This window comes from Rhincodon typus, chromosome 32 (assembly GCF_021869965.1).
Source record: "Rhincodon typus isolate 14 chromosome 32, sRhiTyp1.1, whole genome shotgun sequence".
NCBI classification, from domain to species: Eukaryota; Metazoa; Chordata; class Chondrichthyes; order Orectolobiformes; family Rhincodontidae; genus Rhincodon; species Rhincodon typus.
The window spans coordinates 46,659-73,249 of record NC_063363.1 but is presented as its reverse complement, the minus strand read 5'-3'; the positions used below and the strand labels follow the sequence as shown (position 1 = coordinate 73,249).

At 43.2% G+C, this 26,591-nt stretch overlaps 1 protein-coding gene across 2 annotated transcripts in view; it reads left to right on the top strand.

Moving 5' to 3' along the window:
• The window catches only part of LOC109936243 (C-X-C chemokine receptor type 5), a 35,123-nt gene extending 24,511 nt beyond the window's left edge, over positions 1-10,612 (top strand). For both annotated transcript variants that reach the window (XM_048615507.1, XM_020534856.2), the window contains exons 2-3: positions 4,680-4,697; positions 5,553-10,612. In XM_048615507.1, coding sequence (XP_048471464.1) covers positions 4,680-4,697; positions 5,553-6,611 — 1,077 coding nt within the window. In that variant the 3' untranslated portion in view covers positions 6,612-10,612. The remainder of the gene's footprint in view (positions 1-4,679; positions 4,698-5,552) is intronic.
• Positions 10,613-26,591: the final 15,979 nt, after the last annotated feature.

The window sequence follows — 26,591 nt, the reverse complement described above, 5'->3', positions numbered from 1 at the left end:
CATCTGCAATCCGACCCCACCACCAAAGACATCTTTCCCTCCCCACCCTTATCTGCTTTCCGGAGGGACCACTCTCTCCGTGACTCCCTTGTCCGCTCCACACTCCCCTCCAGCTCCACCACACCCGGCACTTTTCCCTGCAACCGCAGGAAGTGCTACACCTGCCCCCATACCTCCTCCCTCACCCCCATCCCAGGCCCCAAGAAGACTTTCCACATCAAGCAGATGTTCACCTGCACATCTGCCAATGTGGTATACTGCATCCGCTGTACCCGTTGTGGCCTCCTCTACATCGGGGAAACCAAGCGGAGGCTCGGGGACCGCTTTGCAGAACACCCACGCTCGGTTCGCAATAAACAACTGCACCTCCCAGTCGCGAACCATTTCAACTCCCCCTCCCATTCCTCAGACGACATGTCCATCCTGGGCCTCCTGCAGTGCCACAACGATGCCACCCGAAGGTTGCAGGAACAGCAACTCTTATTCCGCTTGGGAAGCCTGCAGCCCAATGGTATCAATGTGGATTTCACAAGCTTCAAAATCTCCCCTCCCCCTACCGCATCCCAAAACCAGTCCAGCTCGTCCCCGCCTCCCTAACCTGTTCTTCCTCCCACCTATCCCCTCCTCCCACCTCAAGCCGCACCCCCATCTCCTACCTCCTAACCTCATCCCGCCCCCTTGACCTGTCCGTCCTCCCTGGACTGACCTATCCCCTCCCTAACTCCCCACATACACTCACCTTTACTGGCCCCATCCCCGCCCCTTCGACCTGTTTGTTTCCTCTCCACCTATCCTCTCCTCTATCCATCTTCTATCCGCCTCCCACTCTCTCCCTATTTATTTCAGAACCCCCTTCCCCTCCCCCTTTTCTGATGAAGGGCGTATGGTATGGTGAGGACAAGTTCTGCCAAGGAGTGAAAAAGTACAAGCATTGTAACTAAGAGTTCCCAGACCCTAAAACTAAATGAAAAATATTGATTGTGATGATGTAGTGGTGATATTCCAATATTTATGATCAAGGACTAGACTAATGCTTTGGGGACATGGGTTTAAATTCCATATTGATGACTGGTGGAAACTCAATTTATGAATCTGGAATTTAAAGCTAGTCTTACAAATGATGAAAGTGCATTTTATAGGGGCAGTGTAGTGGTAACATCATTTGTCTAGTAATCCAGAACTCTATGTTCCAAGGGCATAGGTTCAAATCCCTCCATGGAAGGTGGTAACATCCAAATTCCTTCAAATATAAAACTGGGATCAATACTTACTGCAATGATAACCATTGTCAATTCTCATTCTATAGTTTAAAAAATCTGATTTTCTAATGTTCATATGTTCTTGTTAGGCAGAAAAATCAAACGGTATTGAGGTAGATGGAAATGTGGAATTCAAAATACAAACACATCAGCTTTGATCATATTGAATAGTGGAGCAGGCTCACGGGGCTGAATGGTTTACTCCTGCTCCTGTTTTGTATGTTTGAGATTTTTGGGGATTCGTGGATATTGTTACAACCTTGTACAAAATTGTTAGTACTATAGTTATTCCACTAATGATTCACTCCAAAAAAAAGCCAAAGTAATGTAGTCATTGGAGTGCCAGGCAACTTTTGAGAAGTTAAAAGCCATTCTGATCAATAAATTAGTGTTGGCCATACCAAATTTCATTAAGCTGTTCAAGGAGCAATTGATGCTTGTGATCTGGGAATTGATGCAGTCCATTACAACAAGGTGGATTGGCATAGAGAAGCCAGGGGAAAACTTTCCTAACTAAAATCTAAATCAACTCCAAGATAGATACCCTACAGTACTAAAAGAAACCAGGGGATTGTTACCACCTGTTAAATATTTTGAAGTATATTTCCAATGACTACATACAATAATCATAATCCTTGAGACTTTGCCTATTTCAATGGAGTTTGCTATTACAGCCTTATCACTTAAAACTTGTTTATGTTATGGGGAAAAATTGCAAAGAGAAATGAGAATACATATGTGAACGTGTCTTCACTTTTTATTCATTTTTCTCTTCTCCAGAAGAGTGTGTGTGTGTGTGTGTGTGTGAGAGAGAGAGAGAGAGTGTTTTGGGAATATTTAGAGGGTTAAGTATTGAAACTTCTATATTACTGACTATGCATGTTAACCAATTATTGCATCTTCATTATATAAGTTTTGTTTTCACAATAAACCAATAATTGTGTTCATTAAGAAACCTGGTGATTGATCTTTTATTTTTAATGCGTAGTATTATGTAGTATGTAAGTACCATTTTATCAATCATAGAAGTTATTTTTAATGGATGTTGTGACCTGTGGACTAGTGAGACTAGAATGACGGTGCACTCCTCCAGCTTAAGTTAGAATACAAATCAAGCTGTTGAAGTTGTGTTAGAAACATACACACACACACGCACATACGCACACACACATATATATAGACAATGACGATAGGAAAATGGAGGTTTGGGATTATTGCAAAGGATTTTATGCTGTGACTTTTTGGAATTCAAAAGGCCAAAGAGGGCTGGGATCACCTGCTGTTTACAAAAGTCCACTGACTTTATGAAGAATACAAGCGAAAGCTTTTAAGAGAGAGGTAAAATATAGGTTTATTATTTTGATTGTTCGGCAAACAGACTTGGAAAAATGCTTATAATCTGTACTGTTCATTGCATAGCAACAACTTCTGGACTGAGGTACACTTTTTGTTAGTCACATCTAGATAAGGTTGTTGCTGCAGAGTTCATAGAGTCATGGAGTCATACAGTATGGAAACAGACCCCTTGACCATAAGACCATAAAACATAGGAACAGAAATTCAGCCATTAAGCCCATCAAGTCTGCTCCGCCATTCAATCATGGTTGATCAGTTTCTCAACCCCATTATCCTGCTTTCTCCCCGTAACCCTTGATCCCCTTGACAGTCAAGAACCTATCTATCTCCGTCTTAAATATACTCAATGACCTGGCATCCACAGCCTTCTGTAGCAGTGAATTCCATAGATTCACCACTCGCTGGCTGAAGAAGTTTCTGCCATCTCTGTTCTAAAGGGTCTTCCCTTTACTCTAAGGCTGTGCCCTGGGTCCAACTTGTCTGCACCGACCGGATATCCCAATCTGACCCTAGTCTGATTTGGCAGCATTTGGCCCATACCCCTCTAAACCCTTCCTATTCATCTACCAATGTTGTAGTAATTGTACCCGCCTCCACCACTTCATTTAGCAGCTTGTTCCTTACACTACTATCTTCCACATGAAAATGTTACTCCTCAGGTCTCTTTTAAATCCTTCCCCTCTCACCTTAAACCTATGCCCTCTAGTTTTGAACTCTCCCACCCTAGGAAAAAGACTTTGGCTATTCACCCTATCCATACCCCTCTTGATTTTATAAACCGCTATAAGGTTACCCCTCAGCATCCAATGTTCCAGGGAAAAATGTCACAGCATACTCAGCATCTCCTTATAACTCAAACCCTCCAATCCTGGTAATATCTTTGTGATTCTTTTCCGAACCCTTTCAAGTTTCACAACATCCTTCCTATAGAAGGGCAATTAGAATTGTACACATAATTCTAAAAGTGGCCTCACCAATGTCCTGCATAGCTGCAACATGACATCCCATCTCCAATACTCAATGCACTGACCAATGAAGGCAAGTGTGCCAAACGCCTTCTTCACCATCCTGTCTACCTTCGACTCCACTTTTAACGAACTGTGCACGTGCATCCCTAGGTCTCTTTGTTCAGCAATACTCCTCAGGGCCCTACCATTAACTGTATAGGTCCAGCCCTGGTTTGCCTTACCAAAGTACTGCCAAGGAAAGATTGGCATTTTTGCACGCTCTGTCTCTCTCAATGAAGTATTCCTGAGTCCTGTAAGTTTCACATAACAGTGGTCCCAACTATTTCTTAGTTGAATCTGAAATCTAGTTTGAAGATCATCCATCACTCTGTGACCAATAGATTGGATCTCATTGACAGGAAATCAAAGGAACTGTGAGAGGTCAACCCATTCTACCTTCTGCATTTGAACTCTTGACTAACAAGGAGGTTATTTTCTTTCACTTATTTTTCTCTCCCACAATCACTCTGCAGAGCTGTTTCTTCTTATTCTGTCTGCATGTTAATGTGTGTGTGTTTGGGATAAATGGTGATAATCTTACATAAAATCTTGGTTGATAAGTTGCCATTTATTGTAAGAATATATTTTGCCTTTAATTAATGTATAATTTTTGAGTTTACTGAAGAAACCCAGTGAGAATGTCTCTTGTTGATCAGTGTGGAGATGGAGATAGTTCCAGTTAACATAATAAAGAGAAACAAACTGACCATTTTGGTGATTAAATGGAACATTTATAAGTTTAGTATGGCTCGTGGAATAGTGGAGCCTGATTTCCAGCACAATCTTCCTGTCAGAGTCTTAATCTGTAGATAGAGAGAAATATTTCCTCTGGTGGGGGAATTCGGAAAAGGAGACAGAACCTCAAATTAGATCCATGCAGATCAGGGATCATGTTAGGAGGCAACTGTCCAAACAGAGGATAGTGGGAATCTGGATCTCTCTCCCTCAACAAGCTGTTGAAACTGGGGAGAGTCTATGGAAAAATTCAAAACTGAAATTGATAGATTTGATGTACGTTCATGGACCTGAAATATTAATTCTGTTTCTCTCTTCACAGATGGTGTTCTCTGATTTTGTGAGTATTTCCAGCCTCTTTTTTAAAAATTTTTGTTTGGTGTTGATAGATTTATCCAGGTTTTGAGGGTTGTAGTTTGAAGGAGGGGTATATTGGACATATGACCACTGGCACAGGTCAGCCATTGATCATACTGAATGGTGAAATAGGCTCAAGGGGCTGGATGGCCATCTCCTGTTCCCCAGCATGCCAGCTTGAAATTTTAAAGTTCTCCACCTCCCTCATTAAATATGTACAGCTACATCCCCAAGAAATGTCTTGCTCATCAACACTATTGCAAGGTGAAAAAATATGAGGGTATCAGAAATTGAGGCATTTAGTTGGTGATTGGAGGACTAAATTTTCTGATCAATATAGCAACTACGCGGATTTTGAGTGCCCTGAAATTATCCTCAGCCAATCCCCACATAGTTGCAGATTTCATCGGGAGATAATGCTGACTTGCCCTAACCTTAAGCTAAGAGTGACAACAGTCCAATCTCAGAACTCTATCTAGGGGCTCTTGTGTGCAGTGCTAGTGTCCTTCTAGCCCAGGACACCCAGGGTCAAGTCCCACATGCTCCAGAGGTGTGCAATAACACTTTTAGGGCCCTCTTGTGGCACAGTGGTAGTGTCCATGGTTTAAGTTCGACCTACTCCAGAGGTGTGTGATAACATCTCCAAACAGGTTGATAACAAAAATAGGTTAAATTAGACAAAATCTAGGGTCAGATCTGTAAAGCAGCGCTGCTCACTCGGTAGCAATCATGGCAGGAGTTTGTGGGAAGAATGAGGTAGACATGTTTGCAAATTGTTAAATGTTTTTTACACTATTTTCAGTTCAGTGTTTGTGATTTTTGTTCTTTCTAATTTCAGGATTATTTGTATGACAATGTTACAGATGACTTTGATTATGAAGAAACTTACTGCCCTGAAGAAGATGAAACCCCCAAATATTTCCGGAAAGTCATTGTGCCCATGCTTTATTTCATTGTTTTCTTGTTTGGGATCATTGGCAATGGCCTGGTGTTGCTGATCCTGCTGCGTTACAGGCACATGCGGACTCCTACTGACAATTACTTGCTGCACCTGGCAATGGCTGATCTCCTCCTTGTCCTTGTCCTTCCTTTCTTTGCTGTGGAAAAAATTTTGGGGTGGCACTTCAGTACTTTCCTTTGTAAAGTGATAGGTTCCATCCACAAACTCAACTTCTTCTGCAATAGTTTGCTTTTAGGGTGCATCAGCTTTGACCGGTACCTGGCGATTGTCTACGCGGTCCAAACTTACAAAAAACGCAAAGCCCAGTATGTGCACCTGGTCTGCTCAGCCATCTGGTCCATAGGATTCATCCTTCAAATTCCAACTCTCGTCTTCTTAACAATTGAGGAAAACTTACCCGAGGACATTCCCAAATGCACCTACCCATCAAGTGACATCAGGGTGAATGACTGGCTCTTGGCCGAGCAGATCCTGTACCATGGCATTGGCTTTTCCTTGCCACTTGTTGTCATGTGTTACTGTTATACCAAAGTGATCCAAACTCTGTGCAAGACCCAGAACTTTGAGAGGCACAAGGCCGTCAAGATGGTGCTGACAGTCACAGTCATGTTTTTCATCTGCTGGTCTCCTTACAATGTGGTGATGATTATCAGGACACTGCGATCGCTAGATGTGTTCACGGCTGGCTGTGATTTATACAGAAAACTAGCTTTTGCCATGGCGCTGTCAGAGAGTGTTGGCTTCAGTCACAGCTGTCTCAACCCAATCCTCTATGTCTTTATTGGTGTCAAATTCAGAAATGACATCTTGAAACTTCTGAGAGAGATGGGCTGCATTAGTCAAGCCACCATGGACAGTCACTTCCATCTGAAACGTGCTGGGAAGAATGGGAATCCGTCTGTCTCTGACTACACCACCTCCTGGTCTAACGTTTAAACATGGTGCTTTTTCCAGTCAGAGATTAACAGGAACTGCAAAATGGTCGGGTTTATAAATAGAGGTGGAAGATGTTACTTTTTATAAGTCAACTCCCAGGGAAGGTGGGGCTTAACTGATATCATAAAACCCCTTGGGAAAGGCATCAGTGACAAATTGGATGTCCAATTATATAATTCCAAAATAAATAAGATAATAAGACATAGGGGCAGAAGTAGACCATTCAGCCCATTGAATCTGCTCCACCATTCAATGACATCATGGTTGATACTATCATACTTAACTCCACTTCACTGTCTTTTCCCAATAATCCTTCGTTCCTTTACTGATTAAAAGGCTGTCTGCCTCAGCCTTAAATACACTTATTGGCCCAGGCTCAACAGCCCTCCATGGTAAGGAATTTTACAAATTCACAACCCTCTGAGAGACAAAATTTGTCCTCATCTCTGTCTGAAATGTGTGACGTCTTATTCTAATACTATGCCCTCTGGTCCTAGACTCGCAATAAGGTCTCATCTCATTCTTCTATATCCCAGTGAATATAAGCCCAACCTACTCATCCTCTCCTCATAAGACATTCCGTCCCCACTTGAGAATAGCCAAATAAATCTTAGATAAAAAAAAGAGTGAAATGGTGCATATTGGTAGAAGGAATACAGTGGTCAAATATTCCCTGGAAAACAATTGAGTAAATGTGGTAGAAGGAGTTGCATATTCACTAGGTGCTAACATTGGGATCTCTCTCCCTCCCAACTTCACACATTCCCCATTGGTCAATGGTATCCAGCCCATTTTAACCCTCGTCCATTTTCTCTGCCCCTTTCCTTCTTGTTCTCTCTTTCTGTCTACCATCTGAGGACCAAAATATTATATTGATGCTGTGTACTAATTTCGTCTTTCTCCAATTGTTGCCAGCTTTTCCTGATTAGTCTGTCTGCCTGTATGTACATGATGCAGTCTCCTGTATGGCCACCTTCTTTATTAACCAGATAATTGGAAAGGCAACCAATGCACTGGAACATTTCTAGAGAAGTAGAATTGAAAAGCAACATGATTATGTTAAGTTTTTACCGAACATAGCCAAGACCATAGTGAGCCCTGTAAACAGTTCTAATCTCCAAAAGACAAGTAGCTTATAGAAGCACCAGGGAAGGTACAAACAAGATTGAGAAGAGGTTATACCCAGTCGGGAAGACTGTACAAGCTGGCAATCATCAGGCTAGAAAGGAAATGTTGACATCATAGAGACGGTGTTTCCACTTGTTGGAGAGTCTGAAACTAGGATCATTGATATAAAACAGTCACTAGGAATTCAACAGCAAAGGCAGGAGAAACATTTGCACTCAGAGAGTGGTGAGACTGTGGAACTCACTCTCTTGTGGGTTGGTTGTGGTGAATAGTATTGGTGCGTTGCAAGGAAATATGGATAAACACCGGGGTGTAGGGTATACAACAAATAATGACGGATGTTTGATAATGTGCTGCTGAACCCCTGGTTGGGAAATTATATAAACTCCAATACAATTTCATGAGTTGAGAGTCATTTTATTTCTGATGATTTGTATGTTCAGGTTTTCATAGAATGGTTCAGCACAGGAAGAGGTCATGGCACAGGTGCTTTCAGCTTGAAGTTAACCCCAGTTTTGTTTTATTAGTTCATAGAATGTGGGTGCTGCTGGCTAGGCCAGCATTTATTGCCCATCCTTAATTGGACTGGAGAAGGTGGAGATGAGCTGCCTGCTTGAACTGCTGAGTCCACATGCTGTAGAGACACCTGCAGTGCTGTTAGGGAGTGAGTTCCAGGATTGTGACTCAGTGACAGTAAAGGAACTGCAATATATTTCCAAGTCAGGGTGATGAGTGTGAAGAGGAACTTGCAGCTGGTGGCATTCCCATGTATCTGTTGCCCTTGTCCTTCTAGGTGGTAGAGGTTGTGGTTTTGGAAGGTGCTGTCAGAGGAGCCTGATTGAGTTACAGCAGTGCATTCGGTAGATGGCACACACTATTGCGACTCCCAATTCCTCCTGCTATTCATCAACGGCCATCACCAAACCCCTTTTATATCCAGGATTGTTATCACACACAACAGAACAACTTTCCTACCGCTAAATCACCATGAATTTTTTTTTTTTTTGTTTTTTTTTCCCCTTTTTGTTAAACTACTAACCACCACGGATATAATCGCTGGTGTAGCCAATTAAATATTTATAAGGAAAGCCCATTATAGCAATGCAAACCATCAAAAGTGAGGGGGGAGGGGTAGGGAGAAAGGACCAATTCCCCTTTAAAAGTTCCAGTTGAACTTGCTTCAGCTGTTCTTCCATGCAGAATGTTCCAGACTACATTCACAGACTGTGTAAAATAGTTTCGACTTCTTTCCTGTGTCTTGTCTCAGTTTCTATGAGCAATCACTGATGTCCCTTTCTTATTGGACAAGAGCTCAGCATTAATGCCTTCTTCACCAGATCATGGCCTCTCTTTAATTTACCACGTCTTCCCAAACTTGATCCATTGCCCAAACCATTTACTCTAAAAAAAAACTCTCCTCTTACCCAAATTTGAAATTGCTAAGAACATCAACCCCAGCAGAGTTCATAAGACCAGAAGACATAGGAGCAGAGGCAGGCCACTCAGCCCATCAAGTCTGCTCTGCCATTCAATTAGATCATAGCTAATCTGACAATCCTCAACTTTCCTCAGAACCCTTGATTCCCTTCCTGATTAAAAGTCTGAGTATCTATCCATTGAATGCATTTAATGACCCAGTCTTGTCCAAGTTGCGTCTGTTCCCACCTTCCTCAGTGCTGCTGCCAGCAGCCAATCACCCAGAACCCTTTTCTCCCACACCAGTCTTAAAGCCACCATTCATCTCTCTCATCTGATTCAGAGACTGTTCATCGCTAGAAATAGGTTACACATAAATGGAACCCAGCAACCATTCTTCCCTCACTTTGTGATCGTCAAACAGGACACCATTCAGCTTCTCCAGTCAATTCCAGCAATCCATCAATAATTCGTCTGTCCACGTTGATGGTCAAACCCTTAATCCACCCATCCAACAAAAAATAATCATACATTAGACATTTGTAGTTGTCTTCAGCTTCAAAAGCTTTCAGGGGAAGACAGCTCAAGATTCCTACTCCCCTTTGTGTTTGCTGAATCATCCTGAACGTGGCCTGGCTAAAATATTCTAGTTCTGGACCAGAATCCTCCTCCAGCAATTTCCTGAGATCCCCTCACGGGAGGGGAAACGCGATAGTTTTGGTGTCAAACCTGCACAGAAGTGGTGACAGACCGGGCTGTTCATGTTCCTGTAGTTCACACTCTTACTCTGATTTCAATGTAATTACAACCAGCCTGTGAACAACCCTAACAAGGGATGGTAGATTAGCTTGAAGTCGATTTCACATTTCATTTGTGATGCTTGTGCAGCTGAATAGCCTGTTGAGATTCATTGACGAATACCAGCTCTGAACAAGTGGCTGTTTGAGATAACAGCGAGTCGGCACTTTGTAAGAACTAAAGAAAAAAAACTTCATGTCCTTGTCTACATATTTCATCAACTATTGCGCAGAATAAAACGGCTGGGAAAGACGTGAACTTGCTGATACCTTTAATAACGTAGCAATTCATCTCATTACCAAGATGCGACCAAAAGTGAATGAAACATTAGCAAGACCGCTGTGAACATGTCGAAAACAATGTGGTAGAGATTCAATTTGGCTTCACTGAGCCCTGTCAATATCCCCTAGCCAGCTGAACTGACCCCTGTGTGTGTGTGCAGCCTGGGAATCAATTCTGCTGTAGTTACCAGAAACTGAAACAAAACTCTCTTGATATTTTGCTTTTTGCCGATTTTAACTGTAATTATCAAAGCAAGAGCGTGTTTACAGCACTCTAGAAACTGCTGAAAGTTCCGCGATTTCAACTCAGCCATTTACTATTCCTTGCTCTTGCTGACTTTTGTTTGATCATTGATAATAAAGGCGAACATTCCTGCACATGTCCACAGTCTGCATCATTCTTAATCCCTGCGTTTTCTTTGGTGGTATTGCATTGGTTTTGTGATATTTTCGAATCAACCTGTTCAGTTCTGATGAAGGGACACTGGACTTGAAACATTAGCTCAGTTTTTCCTCTTCACAGATGCTGCCAGACCTGCTGAGTTTCCCCAGCCATTTCTGTTTAGAAACGTTATCACACATCTCTGGTGGCAGTTGGGACTTGAGCAGTTACAGAGGTAGGGACACTACCACTACACCACAAGAGCCTTGTTACTGGGCTTCGCATGTAAATTGATTTATTGGAAACTTGACTGATTTACTGTTGGGGGGGAAAAACGTTCAACTGTATATGAAAGTACTTCTGGATAATATACTCATGTTTTTCTCCTATTCTTGCGCTGGAGGCATACGTGGTGGCTCAGTGGTTAGCACTGCTGCCTCACAGCGTCAGGGACCCGGGTTCGCTTCCACTCTCAGGTGACTGTCTGTGTGGAGTTTGCACATTCTCCCTGTGTCTGCGTGAGTTTCTTCTGGGTGCTCCTTTTTCCTCCCACAGTCCAAAGATGTGCAGGTTACGTGGATTGCCCGTGCTGTCCAGGCTAGGTGGGTTAGCCATAGGAAGTGCAGGGTTACAGGGATAGGATAGAATTGTGTGCCCATCGTGTGGACTTGATGGGCCAAATGGCCTCCTTCCATACTGTAGGGATTCTATAAGTTCTTCAGTTCCCCGGCACCTTTTCTTATATTTACAAACAAACCTGTATTTACACCACAACATGTTTTCCAATGAGTGTACTTGTTCAAGTTCCACCTGCTCTTTTTCCTAGGATGGGGGATTTCAAGACTAGGGGGAATATTTTTAAGGTGTGAGGATAGAGATTTAAAAATAACGTGGGGGCAAATTATTCACACAGAGGGTGGTTCGCGTGTGGAATGAACTTCCTGAGGATGTGGTGGATGCAGGTATAATTACAACGTTTAAAAGACATTTGGACGAATGCATGAATAGGAAAGGTTTGGAGGGATATGGGCCAGGAGCAGGCAGGTGGGACTAGTTTAGTTTGGGATTATGTTCAGCATGGATTTTCTGTGCTGTATGACTCTATGACTCTATGCTCCAGAATGTGTGTAATAACACCTCTAAACTGGTTGATTAAGAAATATTTCCCATCTTTGGTAAGTGGTTCCCATTGTAAGGTGCAGCTAATAACAAAAAAAACATTCTGAAAAAGTCAGTTCATTAACGTGACCTAAAACTAGCACCCAACCACAGCTGGTAAGGGGGAGCTTTGAACTTAGCCAAATAATTATCTCAAACGTGAATGTTTTTTTATGATTAAAGCCCAACAAAAATCAACAGAAACCTTTTATTCTACCTGTGATAGAATCAATGATTAAGAATGCGAAATGTAAAGGGGAAACAGAGGCGGGAGCCTCACACTTTGAAATTATCAAACAGGTTTAAACTTTGTTCAGAGAAAGCAAGAACTGCAGTTTTTGGAGTCAGAGTGGAGTGTGGGGCTGAACACAGCAAGCCAGGCAGCATCAGAGGAGCAGGAAAGTTGACGTTTTGGGTTGGGACCCTTTGTTCACCCTGTCTGGAGGAATGAGCCAACTCACCATGGACCGTGGTACAGGGAATAGGGGTGGAGGGGAGGGAGGAACAATGGAATGGAGTATCTGTAGGAAACAGTATAGTCAAGGGGATTGACACTGCTCTCTGCAGCAAAGATTGAGAGTCCAGGCAGTTGCCCAGTGCTAAGTTTCAGAACATCTGCCCAATGCTGAAGAGGAACTTGCAGTGGGACGGAGAGGATCTAGTGTTCCTGGTCCATGTAGACACCAACAACATAGGTAGAACAAAGAAAGAGGTTTTGCAAAGATATCATAAACAACCTGGTAATTAATTAAACAGAACACAAAGATCATAATCTCTCCATTATTGCCTGAGCCATGTGTAAATTGACATAGGCCAAATCAAATTAAGAGAGGTGATTGCGTGGCTCAAACACTGGTGTGGCAGAAATAGATTCCCGTTTGTGGGGCACTGGTATCTTTCCTGGGATAAGTTGGATCTGTACTGATAGTACAGTCTCCACCTGTACTAGGCTGGGGCTGGGATTCTTGCCAGATGCATAACTAGGTAAAGAGAGAGGATTTTTACACTGACTAGTGGGAGCAAAAGATCAAATTTGGAAAGGTACGGTAAATCAAAGGATAATTAAGGTTAAAAAGCCTTAAAGTCTATCTAAGGATAAAAAGAAGGTACTAGTGCAGGAAATAATAAACAGACTATGACGGGAAGGGATCAAGAGTTCAAATCTAAGAGTCAAATAACATATAAAAGAATTTACAAAGATGGTAAAAGGATAAAATTAAAGGCTCCATATCTGAATGCGCATAGCATTCAAAACAAAGCTGGTGAACTGAAACACAGCGTAGTATTTACAGAGACACGGCTGCAGGATGACATGGATTGGGACTGTGAATCTCAAATGGTACATGACATTTAGGAATGACAGAAAACTAGGCAAAAGGTAGAGAGGTGACTCTGTTGGGTAATTATAGTATTAGTATAATAGAAGCATGAGGGATGATCTAAATTCAGAAATTCAATGATGAGCGCAGGAGAGTATGTCAGGAGCAGCACCAGGAATAAATAAAAATGAAGTTGCAACCTAGTGAAATTACAAAACAGGACAACTCATGTGCCAACAGCATAAGAAGCAAGTTATAGACATATTTTTCGAAGAGGTGACTAGGTGTGTAGATGAGGTTGTGCAATTAATCCGGTTTTTTTATATTTTAGCAAAGCCTCTGACAAGGTTCCACAGGCGAGACTGATAAAGAAGGTAAAAATGTGAGATCCAGGATAACTTAACAAAATGGATTCAAAATTGGTTAGTGGTAGGAAACAGAGGGTGATGGTAGAAGGCCATTTGTGTGGCTGGAGGTCAGTGTCCATTGGCAAATCACAGGAATCAGTGCTGGTGTCCTTTAAATGATATTGACGAGAGTGAGTCAGGGGATGATAAGTAAGTTTGCAGATTACACAAGTATCGGTCAGTGGTTGACAGTGAGTAAACCTTTCACTGTACTTAGGTACACATGACAATAAATCAAATCAAATCAAATCAAGGTCTTTGGTTACAGTGGGATATAAAAGGATGGGTCAGAAAGGCAGATCAGTGGCAGATGGAATCTAACGCTGATAACTGTGAGGTACACTTTGGAAAAAGTAACATGACAAGGGAGCATTTGCAACAATCTTCAGGCGGAAATGCCAAGTGGATGATCCATCTTGGCCTCCTCCAGTGGTCCCCAGCATTACAGTTTCCAGTCTTCAGCCAATTTGATTCACTCTGCGTGACATCAAGAAACAGTTGAAGGCAGTGGGTACTGCAAAGGCTACAAGATTCGGGCAATAGTGCTGAAGACTTGTGCTCCAGAATCTGCCACTCCCCTAGCCAAGCTGTTCTAATACAGCTGCAACACTGGAGGAAAATTGCCCAGGTATGTCCTGTAGATAAAAAGTGTGTCAAATCTAACCCAACCAGTTACTGCCCCATCAGTCTACTCTTGATCGTCAGTAAAGTGATGGAATTTGTCATCAACATTGCTATCGAGCAGCACCTGCTCAGCAATAACCTGCTCAGTGACGCCCAGTTTGGACAGTCAATAAGTGCTGGCCCAGCTAGCAACATTCATGTTTCATGAGTGACTAAAAATAAACGTAAATGAAGGGTTTTTTTTTGAATTGCAGTCATCTTGAGCTGTCACTTCTCCTGTGATGGGTACTTCACTGACAGCCACTAGGACAATATCAAATAAAAATGTTGCAAATCTGAAAACAAGGCTGGAGATACAGAGCAGGAACCTGAAAAGATCAAGGGCTCAGCTTTTATTTTTGGGGCTGCAGATCCTTTGTCAGAACTCTCTCCCAAAAACTAAAACCCTACTTTTGTCACCTCAGATATGCCCGGACTGACTGAATTTTCAATAGTTTCTGCAATTAAACCCTGGTGAAATCACACTGTTAAAGCAATTAAAATCAAAAACACTGCAGATGCTGGAAATCTGAAATAACAACAGAAAGTGCTGGAGAAACTCAGCAAGTTTGGCAGCATCTGTGGAAACATTTCAGGTCAATAAACTTCTTCGGAACTCACAAAAATCAAACGTTTCTGTTCATGAGGCTCAGACTTGCAGCCCAATCCTCTCAGATCTGCTTCACTCTATGTTTTCACATTTTAAGTTGAAAATGTTTTTGTCTCAAACGTTTTAATTGCAACTTCAGTTTTTAAACAGGAAATGAAACTCCCAAAGGCTCTGCAGTTCTTTGAACAATCAAACTGTTTTGTTGTTTGAAGGGAGCTCGGCTGAGCAGGGCAAAGCTGCTGTACTGGGAGAGTAAAGATTCAAGTCACTGTCCAAATACATCACAATTGCAGGCAACTCTGAAAAAAATGGCCAAAAATTAAGACAAACTGAAAAACAGTACAATATGCATTTGCTGCTCCATTTATATATGACATCATGAATATTCCCCAAATCTGCAGAAATGTTATTTTTTTAAGGGAAAATCCTGCAAACATGATGCACTTGGACAGGACAAATAAGGCAAGGGAACGCATGATGAACAGTAGGACCCTGGGAAGTATCAAGGATTAGCAGGACATTGGCATGGAGGTCTATTGATTTCTTTAGGTGAATAAAGTGGTGAAGAAGGCATAAGGTATACTTGCTCGATTTGCCAAGGCATAGAGATTAAGAGCAGGGAAGTTGTGCTGGAACTGTATAAAACATTGGCTAAGCCACAACGAGAGTATTGTGTGCAGTTCTGAATCCACACTATAGGAGGGGTGTGATGATGCTGGAGAGGGTGCAGAGGAGATTTACCAGGATGTTGCTTGGGCTGGAAAGTTTCAGTTACAAAGAGAGATTATACAGACTGGGATTGTTTTGTTCTAAAAGCAAAGGAAACTGATTGGGGACACGATTGAGATGTATAAGGTTACAATGGGCATGGACAGGGTAGGCAGAAAGAAACTTTTACCTTCGATGGAGGATCAATGACCAGGAACATAGATTTAGGAGAAGGGCAGAAGGTTTAGGGGGGGATGTGAAGAAAAATTTTTCACCCAGAAAGTGGTGGAAACTCACTGCCTGTAAGGGTGGAACAGGTAGATACCCTCATAATATTGAAGTGTTATTTAGATGTGTATTTGTGATGCCAAGGCTACAAGGCTGTGGGCCAAGTGCTGGAAAACGGGATTAGTTTGGTTCGGTGGTTGTTTTTGACCGATGCAAACTCAATGGGCCAAGTTCTGTAGACCTCTCTGACGCCACATAAATTTACAGTCGAAAAATTAGGAGTGGAACTTAAAAACAGGAGGAGATAAGATCATTCAGTGTCTAAAACCTGCCCAGCCTTTTAATTAGATCCCAGTTGATGTGCATATAACTCCATTTACCTTCCTTGGTTCCAAATTCCTCAATCTCCCAAAGTAACAGAAATCTTATCAATCTCAGTTTTGCTGCTTGGAACTGATTTTCAGCCTCAAAAACATTTTGAGGGGAGAGGGCTCCAAATTTCAACTCCCATTGTGTGAGGAAATGCTTTCTGATATCATTGCCACCTGGTGGCCTGGCTCCAAGTTTAAGATTATGCTCCCTGACTTAGACTCCCCCAACCAGAGGAAATATTTCTCTCAATTTAGCAAAAATCTTTTAGTTACCTTCAATATTTTAGCTAGATCTTTGATTTGTAAGAGTTAGAATGAGGGAGGGGGAGAGAAGATGCAGCAGAGTCCATCTCCAATTTTAATCCCTCACACCTGACAAAAATGGGTGTTAACCAGATGCAGCATATAAACTTCTAAATATACAATGAGACATGGAGAATATACTCAGAGACAGCCTTCTCATCTGTATCTCTAATTCTCATTCATATACCCAATGAGAAAATGCTAGACGTGTGATAGTCAAATTCTCACTCAAGTCAACCCTCCAATCCCAAATCTCCCTCTCTCTCGCCATTGCTTTGTCTATTTTTATCAGTCCTCATTGCAGCTTTTCCTTCCTTGTTTCTTCTAAAGTTAAAACATTCCCATCTCAAAGATTCGTCCTTCTCATGATGTTGAAATGTTCCGCTACAGTCCAAGGAGGTCATACTCGACTCAAAACATTAACTCAAATACTGTCAGATACTGCCTGGCATTTTCTGCTTTTAATCTCAATCATTCCCTTTGGCTCTGACTTTCTGCTGCCAATAAGACTGGGCGTTTCGTTTAGGATTCTCAATGAAGGAACATCATGGAGAGAGTCTGGAGCAGGGTCACTCAGTCATCACCTACAAGTGGCCAAGGAACAAACAGCCATAGCATCTACCTCTGCTCACGTATTGATGAATGGTTTGATGGAAATTGGAAAAGAGAGCTATTGAAATAGACTAATGTGTATGGTGACTCAGTGGTTAGCACTGCTGCCTCACAGCACCAGGGACCCAGGTTCAATTCCACCCTTGGGCGACTGTCTGTGTGAAGTTTGCACGTTCTCCCCGTGTCTGCGTGGGTTTCCTCTGGGTGCTCTGGTTTCCTCCCACAGCCCAAAGATGGGCAGATTGGCCATGCTAAATGCAGGGTTACAGATAAAGGGTAGGGAGATGGGTCTGGGTGAGATGCTCTTTGGAGGGTTGGTGTGGACTTACTGGGTCGAATGGTTATGATTCTGACTAAACACCATGCCTCACCCCAAATAAAACCTGAGCCAGGGTGGCCAAACCTTATGAGCATCAGATTGTGCCCAGTACTGTTGTAGAGCTTGAACACCATCTGTCCTCTGTTAGGTCAGTAACAGCCCTACCCCAAGGGACATGCTCACTGCTTCCACTGTAACACCCTCCCCCAGCGCACTCGGACGCCAATCACCTGGAACCACTTCTGCTTTTTACACACTCCTGAGCATGCAGCTTGTCTGCTTCTGTTTTAGGTGACCCTCTGTGTCATTTATAGCCTTAATATTAGATAATCTTGCTTTTCAGCTTGTGTGCAAGTGCCATTGTTCTGGCTCAGCAATCAGTGAACAGAGACTGGGTGAAGCAGAAAGTTATTGCAATGACTTGAGAAACACTGAGGCTTACAGGTCAAGGAGAGGTCCCTGTGGAGTGACAGAAACTCGCTGGGGACAGGGAGTGAAAATACTGTGATTGATGCCTTTTGTAAAAATAAAGAATTTACAAACACAACCCTTCTTGAAGGAGATTCATTTTTGGCACTACAGCTCATCCTTTTACCCATCAGTCACCAAATGCTACAACCTCATCCTGTTTCCCATTCACCCTTTCAGGTCCTCAGACTGTGTCCCCTGTCTGCTCACACTGTTTGCTACTAACTGCTCACCAACAGAAAGTTTCTGACAACTCGATTGAGAGGTAGAGGAGAGCATTTCGAATGTATATTTGGTTACCCTCCCATGTTCCACACAATAAACTTGATCCAATATTTCGCTACCTGCTTCGGACTTGCTGTAAGTCCAATTCTGACCTACATTTCGGTTTAGCAAAGCCTCCATTTTCGAATTAACACCCTTGTTTTCAAATCTCCTGCGGTTTTGTTTCTCCTCAATCTTGCAATCTATACCAGCTCTCAATCTTCTTTCACTCTGTGCTTCACTAATTCTGTTTATGACAATCTGAATGGCCAGTTTCCCATGCCACAAGATTGTGCAAGCAAAAATATCAGGAGAGGAGATTGTTGTAAATCACTGGTTAAACCCAGTGGGTGTGTTATGTCAGATTCTGGGCAATGAGGTTTGGAAGGATGGGAAGGCTTGAAGAGGTTGTTGAGGAGAATTACTGGGAGTGACGGAATTCAGTTGAGAGAATGAAGAATTTGGGGATGTTTTAGGCAGAGACAATTCAAGAAGATGCTTAATATGTGTTTGAAATTTTTGAGTAAAGAAGGAGAAATCCTTTCCAGTGGTTACCAAGGGGACACAGATTCAAGATGAAATAAAAGCAGAAAGAACGGGAAACAGTCAGCAGGTCCAGGAAGAAAACCATTTAACATCTAGAGCCGAATACAACTCTTCTTTGGAACTGAAGGAATTCAGTTTCTCTCTCCAATTCCAAGTATTTTCCGTACTAGCTGTTTTTCTTCTCGATTTCCAACATCTGTAAGTACTCTGCTTTCATTCGAGATTCAGGCTAATTGACACAAAGTAGCAGATGTGACATGAGGAAGCCTTTTTGCAGCAGGTTGTTACGATTTGCAATGTGCTGCTTAAAATGTCAGTGGAAGAAGATTTAATCATGACTTTCAAAAGTGAAATGAAGGAAAACAAAGTTTTACAGGGGTTTGCAGAAAGTCCAGGGGATTGGCACAGACCTCTCACTGAGCCAGCATAGCCATGGAGGGCTGAATGTCCTTATTCTGTGTGCAGAGAGTCTAGGACAGATAAGGGAAGGAGAACGATGACTAACACAGCACCTGGTGATGTCCTCAGGTCCTTTATGCGAGGGCGGGATGAGGGTATCACTGACCAGACAGCATTTATTGCCCATCCCTAATTGCCCAGAGGGCAGTTAAGCGTCAACCAAATTGCTGTGGGTCTGGAATCCAGACCAGGTAAGGATGGCAGTTTCCTTCCCTGAAGGACATTAGTGAAGCAGATGGGTTTTTCTTGACAATCGGCATTGGATTCATGATCATCATTAGATTCTTAATTCCAGATATTTTATTGAATTCAGAGTCCACCACCTGCTGTGGCAGGAACTGAACCCGGGTCCCCAGAACATTATTTGGGTCTCTGGATTACCAGTCCAGCGATACTACCACTAGGCCATCACCTCCCCTAGGTCAGGGCAGTCAAGGTGCTTCATCTCGAATGGATTGTTTTGTGAGGTGCAGTCATTGTTTTTGACAGTGGAAATGCTGAATTTTATGTTTTAACGCAATTCTCACAGAGGAAGGAGTGGGAAGTGAGGCTGCTTCTCCCGGTACCTGCTACCTTTCTGTGTTCCAGTTAGAAATACTTGCAGTTTGTAGTTTGGTTTTCACTCTGACTTATATCTGATAAACGGCTTTGAAGCTGTTCCTGTCATCACTCAGGTGACACATCAAGGTCTCAGCCTCTGATAACGAAATCTCTGCAAATCAAGATTCAGCAAAAATTTTATACTGTCTTCAGCAACTCCAGGTGAAAGCTGCAGCTTCATGTTTAAAATTCCAGCCCAACTACTGTCCACTTAGGGGACTGACATCAACAAGAAGGTACTCTGTAGATTCAGTCAGGGAAAGAAACCTCTGAAGAATCTACATTATGGCCAGAGACACGGAGAGGGGAAAGACAGGGTGACGGCAAGAAAGAGAAAGGGAGATAGAGGGATAGAAGGAGATAGGGAATGTGATGGAGAGAAAGGGGCAGAGATAAGAGAGGGAGGGAGGGAGTGTTTGGGAGGCACGGTGGACGGAGACTGGAGGTACAGAAATAGATGGTGACCCCATTCCTGCCAATGGAAGGATCCCTAACTAAAGGGACCCAGCTGGGCTCAGACTGACTGCTTCCGACATTGCTTCCAGAACCTTCCAGCTCCAAGGAATTGGAAGCAAGGCATGGGAAAGCTGCCTCCCCACCTGTTGTCTGAAAGTATTGTGGACCTGAAGAGACAGCTTGTTTCTCAGGGACAGCAGCTTGCAACATGAAGTTGGTGCTATGTAAGACTCAGCAACCTTATGCGAGCAGGCAAGGTGAGCAGAACCTGCTGACCCGGTCTCCCTCATTCTCCAAAACTCTGCTGTATTACCCTCCTAACTGCCAAGATCAAAAATCACACAACAACAGGTTATAGTCCGTCAGGTTAATTTGAAGACACAAGCTTTCAGAGTCTTTACACCCCACACTTGAAGAAGCGAGACTCCAAAAGCTTGTGTTTTCAAATAAACCTGTTGGACTGTAACCTGGTGTTGTGAGATTTCTGACCTTGCCCACCCCAGTCCAACACCAGCATCTCCACATCATGGACTCCTCAGAGCAACACCCTGCATAGCTTCACTCATTCCTCTTCCTGCACGTAGATGCCCATCTCACACCCAGACCTCACCCTCACTCAGCCAGCCCTCGCCCTCAGTGCCATCTCACTCCCAGCCCCCTGTTTCGTTGATTTGCAATGACACACCCTCACATTGGGAACTTCCTGCTATTTCCCCATTGCAGAAGTGAGTGCTCGATTCCCAGCAGACTCAGAGGGAGACTGCATGAATCATTGCTCTGATCACCCTAGGGACCTGTCAACTGAGACACTCTTTGCTGATTGACAACAAGAAACTCAACCGGTTCATACATCCTGCTCTTCTGCTGAGTGAAATGAAACTCTGAGTTTTTACATCTAAAACAAGCTCAGTGTAAGGGGGGGCCCACAGCAGCCAGGTCAGAGGAGATTAAAAGTTATGGTCAAGAGCTGTAAACAAAAGCCCAGCTGAGAGACTGGGGCAGCTGCAATATTCTTAGTCTTTAGGGTCAGAGTCCAAACATTGCACACGTGTGGAACAACAGTGACTGTGTCATCATTAGCCAAAGTTCTTTTCTCATGCGATGGGAATACGCTTTTGGGAAAGGCTAATGAGACAAAGGAGTCTGCATCAACTGGGAGGAATTCCAGAGGTGTAGATCGAGGTGCATGCCCAACTATCTCTGAAGGTAACAGCACAGGGAAATAAGATGGATAAGAAGGCAAGTGGGATAATTGTCTTTATTAGAGAAGACAAAGAAAATGGAGTTACTGCTGGAACTGTACAAAAGTTTAGTTTAGTCTCAGCTGGAGTAGTGGGGACAGTTCTGATTGCCTCGTTATAGGGTCACACAAGACAGGGAGCAAACGAGATTGATGAGGGTGCTGCCCAGACTGGAGAAAGTTAGTTACAACAAAAGATTGGACTTGGTACAGCTGTTTCCTTTAAACAAAGGAGGCCGAGGAGATTGAGGTGGGTAAAGTTATGAAGGATCTCGAATGAAGAGGATAGGAAAGTCCTGTTTTCTGTGGATGAGGGGCCAGCATCAACAGGTGTTGATTTAGGATAAAAACATAGATTTAGAAAGGATTTGAGGGGAAATGTTTTCATTGAGAGGGTGGTGGGGATCTGGTACTTACTGCCTGAAAGGGAGCAGAGGCAGAAACCCTCATGACGTTTGAAGTGCTGTAAACTACAAAACTTGAGAATTGGACCAAGAACTGGAAGATGGGATTGGCTTTATGACTCCTTGTCAGCTGGTACAGATAGAATGGGTTGATTGGCCTCCTGCCTGTGCTGTACTGATGCTGTTAATTGGACAGACTCCTGAAAAACCTGAGCAATTTTGCTGTAGCTGAATGGAGGGGTTTGTGACTAAGAGACATCAAGCAATGTGGGTCTGACCCCTGAGATGATGGTAGGCATCCTGTCTGTGTAGCTGATCGATGGTGTAATTTACAGAAAAGGTACGTTAAGTCTAGACAATATAACTTGTAGCTGGAGTATATACAAATGAACTATTCAGGAGGGGCCATGGAAATTGGTGGGCTTGCAAAGCCAATGAAGTGCTGGTAGTGGAAATGTGAGATCTGCCACAGAGCAGTTAGCAATGCTAAACTACTGTGACCAACTGAAATGTCAGCTTCCAAACGGTCTTCGTTTTGAACTCTCACCCCAAGTCAGCTCACACCCATCTCCTCTCTCACAGGGATTTCTCCTCTCTCTATCCCCTTGTTTCTTCCCCTCTGTCTCTCCCCCTCCATTTTTCTGTCACTGTTCCTCTACCTCAACAATTTGGGGACTGTGTCGTTTTTATGTATTTTTTTAGAAATTGTGGACTGAAATAAGAAAGAATGGTTTTAAAAACTGATGCTTGAAAGGGTGAGTGTAGTTTTGAAAGCGATGGTAGGCATTGCAAACAATGCCCTGAAGAAAAGGGAATTGAAGTTTAGATTACAGACAATCTGGGCCTGAGGCAGGTACTGATGCAGATGGTATTGACAGCAAGGTGGTGATTGGGCTGTGGACTAGTGACAGTTATCAATGATAGAGACTTTTTACTTCCCAACAACTGTGTGATTGGCTCTCAAGTGGAGAGCAGATTGGAGTTTGAAACAAATCACAAATACAAAGAGAGAGGGAGTAAGGAGAAAAGAAGTGTGCAAACCATTTCCCAGCCCTGTACCAGCTGCTGGGAGCGGTGTCTGTTGAATTGATCAATCAGAGACATTTTCCAAGTGATTCAGTCACTCTGTACATCTTACAAACCCCTCAAACCTTCCAAAGGAAGACAGTGGAATACCAAGGGCTTGGCTAGCCAGAGTAGGATCATCTCCACGTCAGAAATGGGAAGCAAAGACACTGAACTGACTGTCTAGCTTTTTCCTACCCCTGCCAATGATCTATTTTCTCTATTTGTGGCAGAGAGACAGAGTGAGTTTATAAGAACATCAGAAGTTTAGATAATAGTGTTATGTGTCAATGGTAATCTGTTTACCTGCAGCTATAGACTCATTACTCACAATAAGTAAAAAAATTGTGTTTAATGACCTATACCTACTATCAACCTTGATCTGAAAGTCTGGTATACTGGGTCCTCAGCATACCCAAGAAAAAAACTAACATTTGGGAATGTTAACTCCAGGAATAATGGGGCTCAATTTACAGCATGTTACCCTGGTGTGAAACATACCCACTGTGTGTATCTCCTCTTTCTGCTTCTCCCTCTTTCATGCTTCCCCCAGCCCAGTGGTTGAGTCAACCCCTAATCCGATCTGAATGTACACAGTCTCTGGTGAGAGCCTCCTGGGTTGTGAAACCCCATCAGACATGCAGAGTTACAATGAGCCTGCCTTAAACTGAGCTGCAGCTATGGGGTAACACCATGTGGGAGTAACAGAAAGTGTGAGAGGAAAAGGTCTTGGTTGCATAAGGGGTTTCTCTTGTGCGTTTCTAACACTGTCAATCTCACTTTACACTTCCACAGACACAACACACGTGTTTCATTCATTTACAGAATTCCATTGCCTGACTAATCTATTGTTCAATCTGGAATTCCAGGTGGACATTAGTCTCGAGGAGGCCAGTATGAGCAGAGGGAATGTAATGGAAAGATTTCAGATTGTGGGCAATGGTTTCAGCTGAGTGCCTAAGGATAGGCAGACGGTTTCATATTAGAGTGATAAAATCCTCCCGTCTGGTTATCTGAACTGTTACTGTATGACCCTTACACGAGTCTCTCTGGCTGTAGTCACCCTGACCTTATCAATGAGGAGGGTGAATGCCCATTAGAAACTCTCTCCTCCTCTGGCTCAGTGCTACTCAGCTACATGACATTACTCACCCTGTAAAACAGCATCAAGGTTCTGGACAACCTACAGCCTGAAGGCCATTCTCAGGTCTATCCAGGGACTTGAACACCAACTCCCACAGGCGAGCAGTTTGCTCAATAACCACTCCATGGCTGTGCCTTCCTCTGCACGCCACAGGAAGCGTTAGCCATGTCCTCAGCACTGAGCACACTGACTCTGTTTGAAGGTGTAATTGTCAGTGGGAGATATGACAGTGACAGCACAAAGCTCTCATGGTAATGTGCAGGATGTCTGTCACACAGCCAGAAATGGCACCAGATCAGCAAGCTTTAAATCCTTTGACTCGAAATGTTAACTGTTTCTCTCTCCACAGATGCTGCCACACCTGCTGAGTTTCTCTGTTTTTATTTCTGATTTCCAATCATTTCCAGTGTTTTGCTTTTATTTTCAAATTCTGGGACATAGAATCCCTACAGCTTGGAAGCAGGCCATTAGGCCCATCGAATCCATCCCGACCCTCTGAACAGCATCAAATCCAAACCCACCTCCCTACCCTATCCCTGTAACCCAATAATTCCCATGGCTAATCCACCTAACCTGCACATCTTTGGACTATGGGAGGAAACCAGAGAACCCGGAGGAAACCCACGCAGACACAGGGAGAATGTGCAAACTCCACACAGACAGTTGCCCGAGAGTGGAATCGAACCTGGGGCCCTGGCGCTGTGAGGGAGCTTTACTAACCACTGAGCCACCATGTCACCCTGGGTTCAAATCCACCAAAGCAGATTGTTAAATTTAAAATCTGGAATAAAATATTGTCTAAAATCATTGTCAATTCTCATAAAAACTTCTGGGTTGTTAATGCCCTTTAGGGAAGGGAATCTGTTATCCTTACCTGGTCTGGCCTACGTGTGACTCCAGACCCACAGCAATGTGGTTGACTCTTAACTGTCCTCAGTCATCAGTGATGCTAACATCCCATAGACAAGGAAATGACATGTTCCAGCTGGGAATCGAGGGAGTGGAATTCCTTTGGATTTGAAGTTCCCAGTTGATGGGTCCCTGTCCTGATTGCTATATTCTCACTGACCCTCTGTACGTGAGAGTGTCCAAACAGGCAGTAACTGTCCTTGATAAACATGGCATCGGGGGTGGCGGGGGTGGGGGCAGCGGCTGGAGATACAGTCGTGGGCAGAGGTTTTTGAACCTGAACTATCACCAGCAAGTATCAGCAAAGAACTGTAGGTGAAGAGATTCAGATTGCAATAACCTCAGTAATTACATGTTTGTGTGCCCCACTTGGTTCAGTGGGAAGCTCTTGATGTACCACTACACCAACACATCCAGGGGGCTGACCTTCTGTCTACTGGGGGCACTGTCTCCACCCACTGCCCACAATCCCATGTGGATGTGACTATAGAAAAACCCTGGACTGGTGTAGCTGCTCGTCATCAAAAGGTCAGAGGCAGAGCTTTATAAACCACTGCCATGCTAATAGCAAGAAGATCACATCAAAAGAAGCAAGTTATACTGAGCACAATACCCAGCACAGACTGCGCTGCAGCTCAGCAATGCCACTGTTTTAAACACTGTACAACCTGTCAGCTTCATCGATCAGGAATTCTCCTCTGTGCTTCGACCTTAGTGAGTTTTAGACATTCCAGGAAACCCATGCACTGGATGTTAAAACCTGCTCATGGGGTCAAAGGCTCAATGAATTAAATATTTAAATATTTATACACAATATTTTTATTGGGCTCTCCCACATCTCAGAACACATTCAAGAAAGGTGAGCAGTTGGTGGAACCATGTTAAGTGCCCAGTCTGGCAGCAGTTTTTCTGGGTCAAACTCCTTCATTCTGCACCCTCTGGTGTGTACAAACATGGGAGGGAGTGGAATGGGTCTTAGTGTTCTTCTTTTGTTCCTTATCTAATGCCATGTGAGATTGAGATTAAGGTGCTCAAGGTTGAGCTATCAGTGTTAGGCACATGGCTAACAGGATATTATTGAGAAACGTTGATGCATAAACCTGGCAGATAGCAACATGCAATGCAAGTGAGAAGATAACATCAGACTGTGGTAACAGCATCAGAATAGAGGCACATTTAAAGGGTGTTGATGAAAATAACTCATTTCCTGAATCAAAAAATACAAAAACAAAGAACTCAACAACTTCATAACATCGAATGACTGGTTAACAGTCAGGTTTTGAATTCAGGGATTGCAATTGGCTTTTTTTCTTTTCCAAGAAATCAGAACTCTAGAATGTCATATGATTGCAGTCCTCTTGTATGCCAGTCATTCCTTGGTTGGAAGAACTCAGTTCCAATGTTATAGTTGGAATCCCACTCCAGGACTTGAGCGCAGACATCTAAACTTTCACTCCAGTGTGTTTCGGAGGGAAGATTGCACTGTCAAAGGGGCTGTCGTTTAGATTTAGTGAAACAGAGATGCCACCTACCCTCTGAGTGGAACCGTATTGCATTACATTGAAAAAGAACAGAGGAGTTCTCCCCAAATGATCTGTTGATCAAAAGCCCCCACTAAAAGAAACACCTTTTCTGGGTATTGTCACATTGCTGCTTGGGAACTCTTGTGTAAAAATTTGTTGCTGCATTTCCCACAATGACCGCATGTCCACATGTACTTCA